Here is a 12738-nt window from a genome sequence, read left to right as displayed (position 1 = left end):
TCAGCTCGTCACACAAATTCAACGGAGATATATTATTGTTAGGAGAATTGGAAAAGGGTACAACGTTCTGGCAGACAAACGTGCAGCTCACCCGTATAAATAACTTAGCTGCGACCATTTGTTCGAATCAGCCGGGCTGAGAGGCAGCAGCTAGCTAGCGCACATGCATTTTCGTTGTGGCGAACAAGCTTAGCTGCTAGTACCCTCAGTTATACCAAGATATACACTACATTCCTAGCTAGGTACGATTAGCCGCCGGTGAGTGGGGAGATGGTGACATCAACAGTGAAGTTGGAGGAGGTTAGGAGGATGCAAAGAGCGGAGGGGATGGCGGCGGTGCTAGCGATCGGGACGGCAACGCCGGCTAACTGCGTGTACCAGACCGACTACCCGGACTACTACTTCAGGGTCACCAACAGCGAGCACCTAACCAACCTGAAGGAGAGGTTCCAGAGGATGTGTAAGCACTAATGAGTAATCAGTTAATTTGCATCTATATTATACTAGTACACATACTGTATCTAGTCTAAATAAGTGAAAGGTGAATCCCTTTATAGAAATTAAAGTACTGCGCCATCACTCCTATTATAAAAACTGAACATGTTTTTGTCGGTATTTTGGTATGTCATTCTTGTTTGAGTCGGTTTGTAATTTCGTTTGCTTTTAGAAATATAGATTCGTGTTTGAGTCAGTTTTATTGTTTGTTCGTTTTTAGAAATACGAAAGGAGTCGTATAAGAAATATTTCTTAAAAAAACTCGCACATTAACTTGATACGATAGTCGGACTCCTAATTGCAGCTCGTGATTTTCTTAAAAAAATTTAAGAGAATTTCCAGAGTAAATTTCACCCTATCTAAACCGTTTAACAATAATAATAATTAAGATTAAAATAGCACGGGTGCAAATTAATATCGCTCATCCATGATATATATGCAGGTGAAAGCTCGCAGATACGGAAGAGGTACACGCATCTTACTGAGGAGATCCTACAGGAGAACCCTAGCATGTGCGTGTTCACGGCGCCGTCGCTGGACGCGAGGCAGGACATGGTGGTGGCGGAGGTGCCCAAGCTGGGGAAGGCGGCAGCCGAGGAGGCGATCAAAGAGTGGGGGGGCAGCCGATGTCGCGGATCACCCACCTCGTGTTCTGCACGACCAACGGAGTGGACATGCCCGGAGCCGACTACCAGGTGGCCAAGATACTGGGCCTACCCACGTCGGTGAAGCGGCTGATGATGTACCAGCAGGGGTGCTTCGCCGGTGGCACGGTGCTGCGCGTGGCCAAGGACCTGGCCGAGAACAACCGCGGCGCGCGGGTGCTGGTGGTGTGCTCGGAGATCATGGCGATGGCCTTCCGGGGGCCGTCCGAGTCGCACCTCGACTCCCTCGTCGGGCACGCGCTCTTCGGCGACGGCGCAGCGGCGGTGATCGTCGGCTCTGACCCCGACGAGGCAGCCGATGAGCGGCCGCTGTTCCAGATTGTGTCGGCGAGCCAGACCATCCTGCCGGGCACGGAGGACGCCATCGTGGGGCACCTCCGCGAGGTGGGTCTCACCTTCCACCTGCTCAAGGACGTCCCGGAGTTCATATCCGACAGTGTCGAGGGCGCGCTCACCGACGCCTTCATGCCGCTCGGCGTCCACGACTGGAACTCCATCTTCTGGGTGGTGCACCCGGGCGGTCCGGCCATCCTCGACCAGGTTGAGGAGAAGGTCGCCCTCCACAAGGCCCGCATGCGCGCCTCCCGCAACGTCCTCTCCGAGTACGGCAACATGGCCAGCGCCACCGTCCTCTTCGTCCTCGACGAGATGCGCAAGCTCTCTGCCGACGACGGCCACGCCACCACCGGCGAGGGCATGGACTGGGGCGTCCTCTTCGGCTTCGGTCCTGGCCTCACCGTCGAGACTATCGTTCTCCACAGCGTCCCCATCACCGCCGCCGCCCCTCTTATTATGCAGTAATACTACTTAATGGTACAACTTCTGGCGTAAACTTTACTACACTACTTTGTTTAATTATTTTAATTGTTTCGTGTCGTCGTTCCTGTTCACGTCGATCAGGCTTCAATTTCTACGTCAGTGTGTGTTTCAGTGTTTGTAACTGTTGTGACCTAGCGGCCGTACGCGTGATCGATCGTGGGATGGCACGATTTCTTGTGAACTCTCGGGCGGCTTTAAAGTACACGTTATGTCATATATATGCATGTAATTGGCCCCTTGTTTGCCCATTAATAAGTGGAGAATGATAAACACCAGAAAACGGCGCAGCAAGCAAGATCGCAGCCAAAAAAATGTCTCGGCCTTATTTGTCTTGTGTTCGTTCTTCCATGCCGTGGAGTTCATTCCAAACCATTAATGGTGTACGTATTTTCTTCTTCACAAATACTAATTAACGGTCGTCTATTTTTGGTCTTGGTTTCAAAAGAAACTACAATAAATTATTACACAGCGATTATAGGTCGAATATGGTTACAAAATTATAAAATCACAACTCGATTAGAAACAACAAAACTACCACTTACACTACCAGTACTCAACCAGCCTAAAGACAACAATAAGAACCCTGATCCATAGGGCTGGTTTAGTTCCCAAAACAAAAATTTTTACAGTGTCAAATTGAATGTTTGGACATATGCATGGCCTATTAAATATAGGCAAAAAAGCCCAATTACACAGATTGCGTGTAAATTGCGAGACGAATCTTTTAAGCATAATTGCGCCATGATTTGACAATGTGGTGCTACAGCAAACATTTACTAATGACGGATTAATTAGGCTTAATAAATTTATCTCGTAGTTTTCTGACGGAATCTGTAATTTATTTTGTTATTAGATTACGTTTAATACTTCAAATGTGCACCGGTGGAGATAGCATTTGTAGTCCCGGTTCGTAACCCCCCTTTAGACCCGGTTTTTAAACCAGGACTATCAATCCGGGACTAAAGATCGTTATCTTTAGTCCCGGGTGAAATAACCGGGACTAAAGATACCAACCGGGACTAAAGATCGAGCTGACTTTTTTTTTTGCATGGCCCTGTTGCTGCATGGTTTATACATATATATATATAAACCATGCATATATATGTTTTAATACATATATATGCATATAATATATATATATATATATATTATATTTATATATGTTTCAATACATATACATGCATAATATATATGTATTTATACATATATAAGTTATGCAAATGCATATGTATATATATATATGAAAGCACTTAACATTTTATGACCAAAATATATATTTACATTAAAGAAAATGTGTACATGCATATAGAAAAATAGACATGTGTTAATTACAATCCATTATGATGTACTAGCTAGCCACGATTTCGACGTAGTAGTAGTCGTTATCTCAGAAGCTAAGGATCTATGAATTGTATTTTCGTCGTAGTAGAATTCACCCTTGGGATCAAGGATTTGTTCGTTGATGAATCACATGAGTTGTTCTTGAACCACCACGATAAATTCCTTGTGTGTGATCAGGTTATCCCTCATGCGAATAAACTATATGAATGTATGAAATTAATTAGTAACTAAACAACAAATCGATACGTACGCAATAAAATTTTGAATTTATTTGTACGTACATCGAGCTCTCTTGTGGTGATGATTTGGTCTGCAAGGCAGTGGCAATACTCGCACACGTAGTAGCCGCACAAGTTAGTTCCTTGCTTTTGCTTTGCGCACTATAAATAAATGACAAACGGTGAGAGATCTAATTAATATACACTTGTATGTATTTGAATTGGAGATTCAATATAAATGTAGAGCATGTGTACTCACAGGAAAATTGAACTTCCGCCTAAGTCTTTCTCTCCATTTGCCGCGGACCAAATGACGGAACCGATACCAAGCCCTACATGGAGTTTAAAGCTATGATTTGTAGTAGCAATTAATTATAACAAGATTCTTAATTAACATAGGAACTTATGACAGTACCTGTCTATAAGTTTGAAAACCTTGTCAAACGTAGACTCTTTTTTATCCATTGAGTCATATACGTTGATGGTGCAGGCCTCCAGGTTGAAGAGTAAAAGGACCCAGTGGAATCTGCAATGTGCGTGGGATGCATTACATATGAAACACTTAGCATGTTCGTACGGGAATGAAATTTGATATAGGAAGACAGTAAAATTAAACTAACTCTGTGTTGTACGGCAATAGTATGAACGTCTTGTAATGTTGCGCCTTCAGGAGATGGACGAGATTGTCCTCTGTGGCTTGCGGATACTGGTCGAGCATTGCGACGTTTACTTTTCGAGGGTCGATGAATCCAGTATCGAAAACCCCCCGCCGTCGGGCCCATTGAATCTCCATTCTACAACGATAAAAGGAAGTATATATTATATATAGTCTACATATATACAAGGACCTAATTAATTAAATGAAACGTAATAAGAAATCTAACTGAACGATACTTACAAAATCCAGCAACTCATAATAGAGATGTCGAGGGCGTCCAGCTGGTATAGTTCGTAGATACCCTTGAAATTGATCCAGAGAATGTCATCTCCTTGCAAGAAGTCTATGTCCCTGATCCTCGCTCCGATCATCTCTGTACCGGTGGCACTCATCTCCATGTATAGTTGATGGAACTTGTACATTTGTGTGGGTAGGGACTGCAGCTGCTCAGGCTTGACAAGCGGTTTACCGAGTTTGTACATGTATTTCACTTCCGCCTTTTCGATTGGTGCGCCTCGTAGCAATTGATCCGTAGCTAGCCCGATGTCATTAATAAATTCTTGTATTCCAAAATCTTCACCGGTCACCAACGGCTCGATCTCCTGGTTTGGTTGCTCTCCAAGCTGAGGGACTGGTTTGGACTTTCCAGAAGATGCTTTCTTAAGTGTTCGCTCATAGTCCGATAGCTTTATGGCCTCCTTGGCAGGTGCAGACATACCCCTGAAGAAGTTCCTGACACTCGGGTCTATAGGAATCTTGTTTTCTGGACTTCGAGGCTTCAATTGTCTCCTGACTTCTGATGCCACATAAGCGTCAAGCTCCTCTTGTGTGCAATCGTACCCCGGGTCCTTGTTCTTGGCGGCGTCAACTTTCGCCTTCTTCGTTGCCCTTGTGGGGGCAGGCGGTGGAGCTTGGTGGGCCCTTGACTTGGAAGGTGCCGGACGAGGAGCTTGTGGAGGAGTCGGTGCAGGAGCCTGAGGAAGAGTCGGTGCAGGAGCCTGAGGTTCACGTTCACGTACGTTCGTTCGTTCATGTTCTCGTTCACGTATGTTTCGTTCGTTCACGTTCGTTCGTTCATTCACGTTCATGTTCTCGTTCACGTTCGTTTGTTCGTTCACGTTCGTTCGTTCGTTCTCGTTCACGATCGTTCGTTCATTCACGTGGCGGCAACGGAGCGGTGGTGTGGCGGCAGTGGAGCGGCGGCGTGGCGCGGCGGCATCGGCGTGGCGGGCGGCGCGGCGGCGGCGTTGCACGGCGGCGGTGTGGTGGGGCGGCGGTGGCGTGCCGTGGCGGCGTCGTGGCGTCCTGGCGTCGTGCCGCCGCGGCGACGTGGCGCGGCTCGGCGTCGTGGCGCGCGCAGCTTCGTCGGCACTACCGGCGCGACGTCGTCGCTAATGGCGGCCGCATCGAGGTCGGGGTCGGCATCGTCGGCACGGCGGAGTCGTGTTCGGCCGCGACGACGTCGGCGGCGGCGTCGGCAACGAGACGGCCGGCGGCAGTTTGGGGAGAGAGAGATCGAGGTCGGAGAGAGAGAGAGGGAGGCGGCGACGACGACGCGCGGGAGACGACGGCGAGATACGATGGCGGCGTCGGCACGGGGATGCCCTAGGCAGTGGTGGCGAAGGAGAAGCCGAGAGAGAGATTGATCAGGCAAAAAACTTCCAAGTGGTGGTGGAGAAGACGAGGGTGCGCATCGAGAATATATATACCCCTAGATCTTTAGTCCCGGTTGATGAGAATAACGGGAGTAAAGACTCATCAACCGGGACTAAAGATATTTTCCCGCTATTTCTAATTTCTTTTTAAACCCGGTTAGGGTTAAGAACCGGGACTACTGATAAGCGCACTGAATATTAATTTCCATTACATATGTGTTTCTAAAATAGAAAATAATGCATTAAAATTATTTAAAGTTGAAAAATTAATGACAATTACTTCGAAAAATTATTGTTGTCTGTAGTAAATTAAGTGGATAAAACGTAATAAGCAAATACTCCTATATGATTTAAAATTAATAAAAATTCTAATAATATATATACTTAGCATATGAATGATATTAAATTATTAAAAATTGTAATTAACATATGTATATACATACGACATGCATGATTTAAAATTAATAAAAATTCTAATAATCATATATAATTAGCATATGAATGATATTAAATTAATTGTTAAAAACTCTAATTAACATATGTATATACGTACGACATGCATGATTTAAAATTAATAAAAATTCTAATAATCATATATAATTAGCATATGAATGATATTAAATTAATTGTTAAAAACTCTAATTAACATATGTAAATACATACGACATGCATGATTTAAAATTAATAAAAATTCAAATAATCATATATAATTAGCATGTGAATGATATTAAATTAATTGTTAAAAACTCTACTTAACATATGTAAATGCCACATGCATGATTTAAAACTTTTAAAAATCCTAATTATCGCATATAACTAGCATATGCATGATTTAAAATTGTTAAAAGCTCTAAGTAACATATGTAAATGCCACATGCATGACTTAAAACTTTTAAAAATTCTAATTATCGCATATAACTAGCATATGCATGATTTAAAATTGTTAAAAACTCTAAGTATCATATGTAAATGTCACATGCATGATTTAAAACTTTTAAAAATTCTAATTATCGCATATAATTAGCATATGCATGATTTAAAATTGTTAAAAACTCTAGGTAACATATGTAAATGCCACATTCATGATTTAAAACTTTTAAAAATTCTAATTATCGCATATAACTAGCAATTACATGATTTAAAATTGTTAAAACCTCTAATAATCGTTCGTAATTAACATATGCCATACAACAATTGATTTATATGGATAATCAATACATCCAAAATAGTTTACATCGTGTACACAATAATTACGGCAATACATCGGCGGTGACGGTTGACCGCACATACTTTCTCCTCACTATTGTTCCCTCCTTGTGATTGCTACATGAGTAAGGGGTGTCTTAATTTGATAGGGGGTTGCCCATCCAACTGATCATAATCCTCGTCAGTTTTGTCCTCAACTCCGACGATTTTTCTTTTGCCTGTGAGAACCACGTGACGCTTCGGCTCGTCAGGCCCTCTGCCCTTCTTTCCTTTGCTAGACATGTCCTTCACGTAAATGACTTGTGTTACATCATTGGCAAGGACAAAAGGTTCATCCGAGTATCCAACCTTGTTAAGGTCAACCGTTGTCATCCCACTGTCATCAATCATTACGCCTCCACCAGTCAACCTAATCCATTGGCACCGGAACAGAGGAACCTTGAGAGGACCATAGTCAAGTTCTCATATGTCCTCGATGGCACCGTAATACGTGCCAGTTGTTCCATCGTGTCCCATGGCATCGATACGAACAACGCTGTTTTGGTTCGTGCTCTTCATGTCTTGGACTCTCGTGTAGAATGTGTACCCATTGATCTCATATCCCTGGAATGTCGCGATCGACCCAGATGGTCCCCTCGCAAGGAAGGCCAGTTGTTGGTTGATTGTCTCGTTACCCATGAGATGTTGTCATAGCCACGCGGGGAAAGTATCAATGTGATGCCGTGTAATCCATGCATCGGACTTACCGATGTTTCTGGCGCGAACTAGAGCCAAGTGCTCCTTGATGTAAGGAGCTACCAATGAAGATTGTTGCAGAACCGTGAAATGGGCTTTATGGAATAAATTGTTGTCTACCGTCATTATTGTTGTCTCCCTTCATGGCGTGATTCAGGTATCCCGATTGGGCGAAGATCTTCAATAAATTCTACGCAAAATTCGATGACCTCCTCTGTTCCATACCCCTTGGCGATGCTTGCCTCTGGACGAGCACAGTTACGAACATACTTCTTCAGAACGCCCATGTACCTCTCGAAAGGAAATATGTTGTGTAGGTACACAGGCCCGAGAATACTGATCTCTTTGACAAGGTGACAAAGCAGATGCGTCTTTATATTGAAAAATGAAGGTGGAAATATCAACTCAAAACTGACAAAGCATTGCACCACATCATTCTGAAGGGCTTCTAATCTATCCGGATCGATGACCTTCTGCGAAATTGTGTTCATGAATGCACATAGTCTGGAAGGATACCCCTTATTACAACTGGTAGCAGTTGTGTCATCAACAGGTGACAGTCATGAGACTTTAGGTTTGTGAACTTCTTCTCCTTCGTGCTTATTATTCGCTTGATATTCGTGGAGTATCCAGACGGTACCTTTATGCGCTCCAAGCATTCAAACATACTTTCCTTCTCTGCCTTGCTAAGAGTGTAGCTGGCTGGACTCAAGTAATGGTTTCCTTTCTCCTTTGGTTCCGGGTGAAGGTCGTCGCGTTGTTCCATATGCTTCAGATCATTACGTGCTTCCAGTGTATCTTTTGACTTTCCATATACACCTAGGAAGCCAAGAAGGATTACGCAAAGGTTCTTAGTGAGGTGCATCACGTCGATTGCGTGGCGGACGTCCAAGAATTCCCAATAGGGTAATCCCAAAATATAGAGTTCTTTTTCCATATCGCCGCGTGACCATCTTCGCTCTCTATAGGCTGGCTTCCAGGCCCCTTTCCAAACACTACTTTAAGATCTTTAACCATAGCAAACACTGTTTTCCCGCTGCGATGTTTAGGCTTCGTACGGTGGTCCGCCTTATGTTCAAAGTGCTTGCCTTTCTTCCGTACCGGGTGGTTTGCAGCAAGGAATCGACGATTACCCATGTACACAACCTTCCTATAGTGCTTAAGATACGTACTTTCTATTTCATCCATACAGTGAGTGCAAGCCTTGTACCCCTTGTTGGACTGACCGGAAAGGTTGCTAAGTGCAGGCCAATTATTGATGGTTACGAACTGCTTCCTTTTTCCACAACAGTTTAAGATCTTCGACCAGTGGTCTTAGGTACACATCGATGTCGTTACCAGGTTGCTTGGGGCCTTGAATAATAATCAGCATCATTATGTACTTCCTCTTCATGCATAGCCAGGGGGGAGGTTGTAGATACACATCGTAACGGGCCAAGTGCTATGGCCGCTGCTCATCTCTCCAAAAGGATTCATGCCATCCGTACTTAAACCAAACCGTATGTTTCGTGCGTCCTTTCCAAAGTCTTTAAATTTTATGTCGATGTTTCACCACTGCGAACCACCGGCGGGGTGTCTCAGCATCCCGTCCTGTTGACGCTCTTCAGTGTGCCATCGCATCATTCTAGTATTCCCCTTGTTCCTGAACAAACGCCTTAGCCGTGGTATTATAGGGAAATACCACATCACCTTAGCAGGAATTCTCTTCTTTGTTAGCTACCCGTCAACTTCTCCTGGATAGTCTCGTCTAATCTTGTATCGTAGTGCTTTGCAAACAGGGCATGCTTCTAAGTTCTCGTACTCCTCACTGCGATATAGGATACAATCATTCGGACATGCGTGAATCTTCTGAACTTCCAGTCCTAGAGGGCAGACTATCTTCTTAGCCTCGTACGTTGTCTCGGGCAATTTGTTTCCCTCCGGAAGAATGTTCTTGACGAGTTTCAATAAATCGCCAAATGCCTTGTCACTAACACCATTTTTTGCTTTCCATTGCAAGAACTCCAGAGTGGTATCCAACTTTTTGTGCCCCTGCTCGCAACCTGGGTACAACGATGTTCTGTGGTCCTCTAACATCTTGTCCAATTTATGGGCCCCCTTTTCACTTTTGTAGTCCTCCTTGGCGTCCTGCAACATCTGACCAAGATTATCCGCAACGTCGTTACCATCAGCATCCCTTTTCTCCTCGCCCGTTTGATTTCCTTCAAATCTAGCGTACTGACCAAAGTCCGGAATATTGTTGTCTTCCACTTCATCTTCTTCCATTTCAACCCCTTGCTCTCCGTGGGATGTCCAACAGTTATAGCTTAGCATGAACTCCGACTCAAACAAGTGGAAATGAATAGTCCTGGATGCAAAATACTCCTTCTGATTCTTACACTTATTGCATGGACAACAAATAAAACCCTTATGCCTGTTAGCTTCGGCCACTCTCAAAAAATAATGCACGCCGTCAATAAACTCTTTGGACCGCCGGTCAGCGTACATCCATTGCCGATCCATCTACATGAAATGAAAAAAAATCGTACACAAATAATTATTCTTACAATAATGACAGTCATACAATAATTATAAAATAATTACAAACTCTTTCAACAGTCATACAATAATGACATATCATTATTCGTACAAAAATTATAAAATATTACATCAAATAATTCTTATTTACTATTTCTAAAGTTTTAAACTAATATGTAATGTGTTGTACTTCTTTTAATTTTCATTTTAGTTTGTTTTCTATTATTTAAGATTAACTTTCACTATATTTTCCTTCTCAACTATTTTATAAAACCTTCTTTAGCAAATAAACTAAATTTCTATATATTCTTTCTTCCCCACACAAATTTTCTCTCTCATTAACTTACAACTAAATTTTGGAGACAAAAAAGTGTGCAAAACATAGCTCCAAATGTAATATGACAAAAAAAACATTGGAGGATGAAGTTGCTAACATTTTAGGCACCTCCGATTTGTATATAATCACCAAAATAAATTCACTAGAAATTTTGGCATGACCTCCCCTCTTTTCTGAAGAAATTTTGAAGCTTGCTCGGGCAGCTGGAGGAGGAAGAAGACATATATATAGGGGTGGGACTTTAGTCCCGGTTGGTGTTATGAACCGGGACTAAAGATCCCAGGGGGGCCTAACAGGCCCTGACAGCATATGAACCGGGACTAAAGATCAAATATGCCCGTTACCCTTTTTAACCGGGACTAAAGATCATCTTTAGCCCCTGTTAACAGTGAAATTTGGTAAGCCCGGAGTAGTCATCGGCTTAGAGTCAGCATTGGGTTCGAAGTCCTGCGATTAGCCGATGAGAGTTGTCAAGTCATCAGTTGTCGGATTCTTGCTATATTCGGTTAAGGAAATTGATCTACTAAAAGAAGCTTATCCAGAAGAGACCGAGTTCAAAGAGAATACAGCAGGGCAAGTTATCTATTAATTAGAAATAGTTTGTTAGTTTCCTTTTATCTTTAGGAAAGTGTGTTTAGTGTCCTATAAGGACTTTATCTTTTCCTTTTATCTTTAGAAAAGTTTTTTTCTTGTCCGACAAGGACTTGTATCAATCCATGGGTATAAATATGTACTCCCGGGGTCTATGTAATATATCTCCACGATCAATACAATTCGGCGCATCGCCACCTTTTACCTTTTCTACTTTATTTTATCGTCCGGCGGGACTTGGCAACTGACGTGGGGCTGCATCGGTGTTCGATCTCCGGCTAAGGGGTAAGTCCAATGTTCCGCCAGCCCAGACAATTGTATCGTCTACGTCGGCGTCGTTCAAGGCTGCATCAGTACATTCGACCTCTTGGATTGCTCTGGTTTGGATGATATACTTGCCTACCTATTTATCATATGTATCTGTTAATCTAGTCTTAGCATATCAATTTAGCTCTATCGGCTGCTTCTCGTTTTAGGGTTTCTGCCGGTATCGGCTAAATCGCGTTGCTAGATTAGATTAGCTTAGACATCTACCACCTTGAAAACTCAGTCAACGGCTTGATTGTCTAGATATCATGTTTCTTTTCATACTCAGTGCTGCATAGTTAAGTTTGATCTACTAAGTCGTGCTTAGAACTATAATCTCTAGCCTACTTCTTGATTGCCAATAAGGGTTTCATCGGGGTTTCAGCCGATGAGTTATCTGGACGTTGCATCGGCTCATAAGGATTGCATATACATATAAGTTGGATTTAGCTGATGACAACAAAAGCTTCACTGTTTAATCTAATCTTGTGGATTTCATGACATCGGACCTCCAGCCGATGTATGCTCTAACCTTCATATCAGTGCTTATTCTATCATATCAATGCTATCCGATTGGTTTATACTGGACTATATTATTGTTATATTTTATTATCAGTAACCGATTGCCTTTATATCATTATCTACATTGGACATATAGCCGATTGCTTAAATCCTATCGCTATCGGTTGTATCGGCATCGGCTATTATCGGCATCGGCTGGAACTACTCCATCGGCTTGTCAGCCGTTCGGCTGTTTTGATCTACTATTTGCATATCTTGTCAGTTGCAGGATCAATCTGACTGGAACGCCCGCATCTCATCAATCTTTGGACCTACACAGGAGCTAAGCAGATCTCCCAGGCCGGTGTGTTCGATTTTTTCGTCAACAGCCCCGGTTTTTATTGCAACCGGGACTATTGTGGAATTCGGCCGACCGACGAAAGATGGTTTCTCCACCAGTGGTGTGTCTGTATATTCGATATGACAACCAATCGCAAAAATTTTCCCCAACTAAACAAGGCCATAGTTGGCAAGAATATGCATAACCCTCATCCATAGATGGCAGTAAGAACCTCTTTCACAAGTCTTATATTATCTTAGAATATATTGCTCCCGTAGATATTATCTTACACTAAATTGCATCCACTTGCCAAGTTGGTATACCGTGAATGCAATTTACTCCTAACATAATTAG

General features: G+C 43.1%; 1 protein-coding gene across 1 annotated transcript; it reads left to right on the top strand.

Annotated features, from left to right (window-relative positions):
- Window positions 1–270: 270 nt before the first annotated feature.
- On the top strand, window positions 271–1961 carry LOC127780079 (chalcone synthase 2-like). Its single transcript, XM_052307032.1, is given in 3 exon segments — window positions 271–460; window positions 938–1110; window positions 1113–1961. Coding segments are annotated over 3 exon segments (1212 nt in total).
- Window positions 1962–12738: the final 10777 nt, after the last annotated feature.

The sequence above is a fragment of the Oryza glaberrima genome, chromosome 7, assembly GCF_000147395.1.
Source record: "Oryza glaberrima chromosome 7, OglaRS2, whole genome shotgun sequence".
NCBI lineage: Eukaryota > Viridiplantae > Streptophyta > Magnoliopsida > Poales > Poaceae > Oryza > Oryza glaberrima.
The sequence above is the reverse complement of the archived record's forward strand: the minus strand, read 5'-3'. Positions and strand labels throughout refer to the sequence as shown.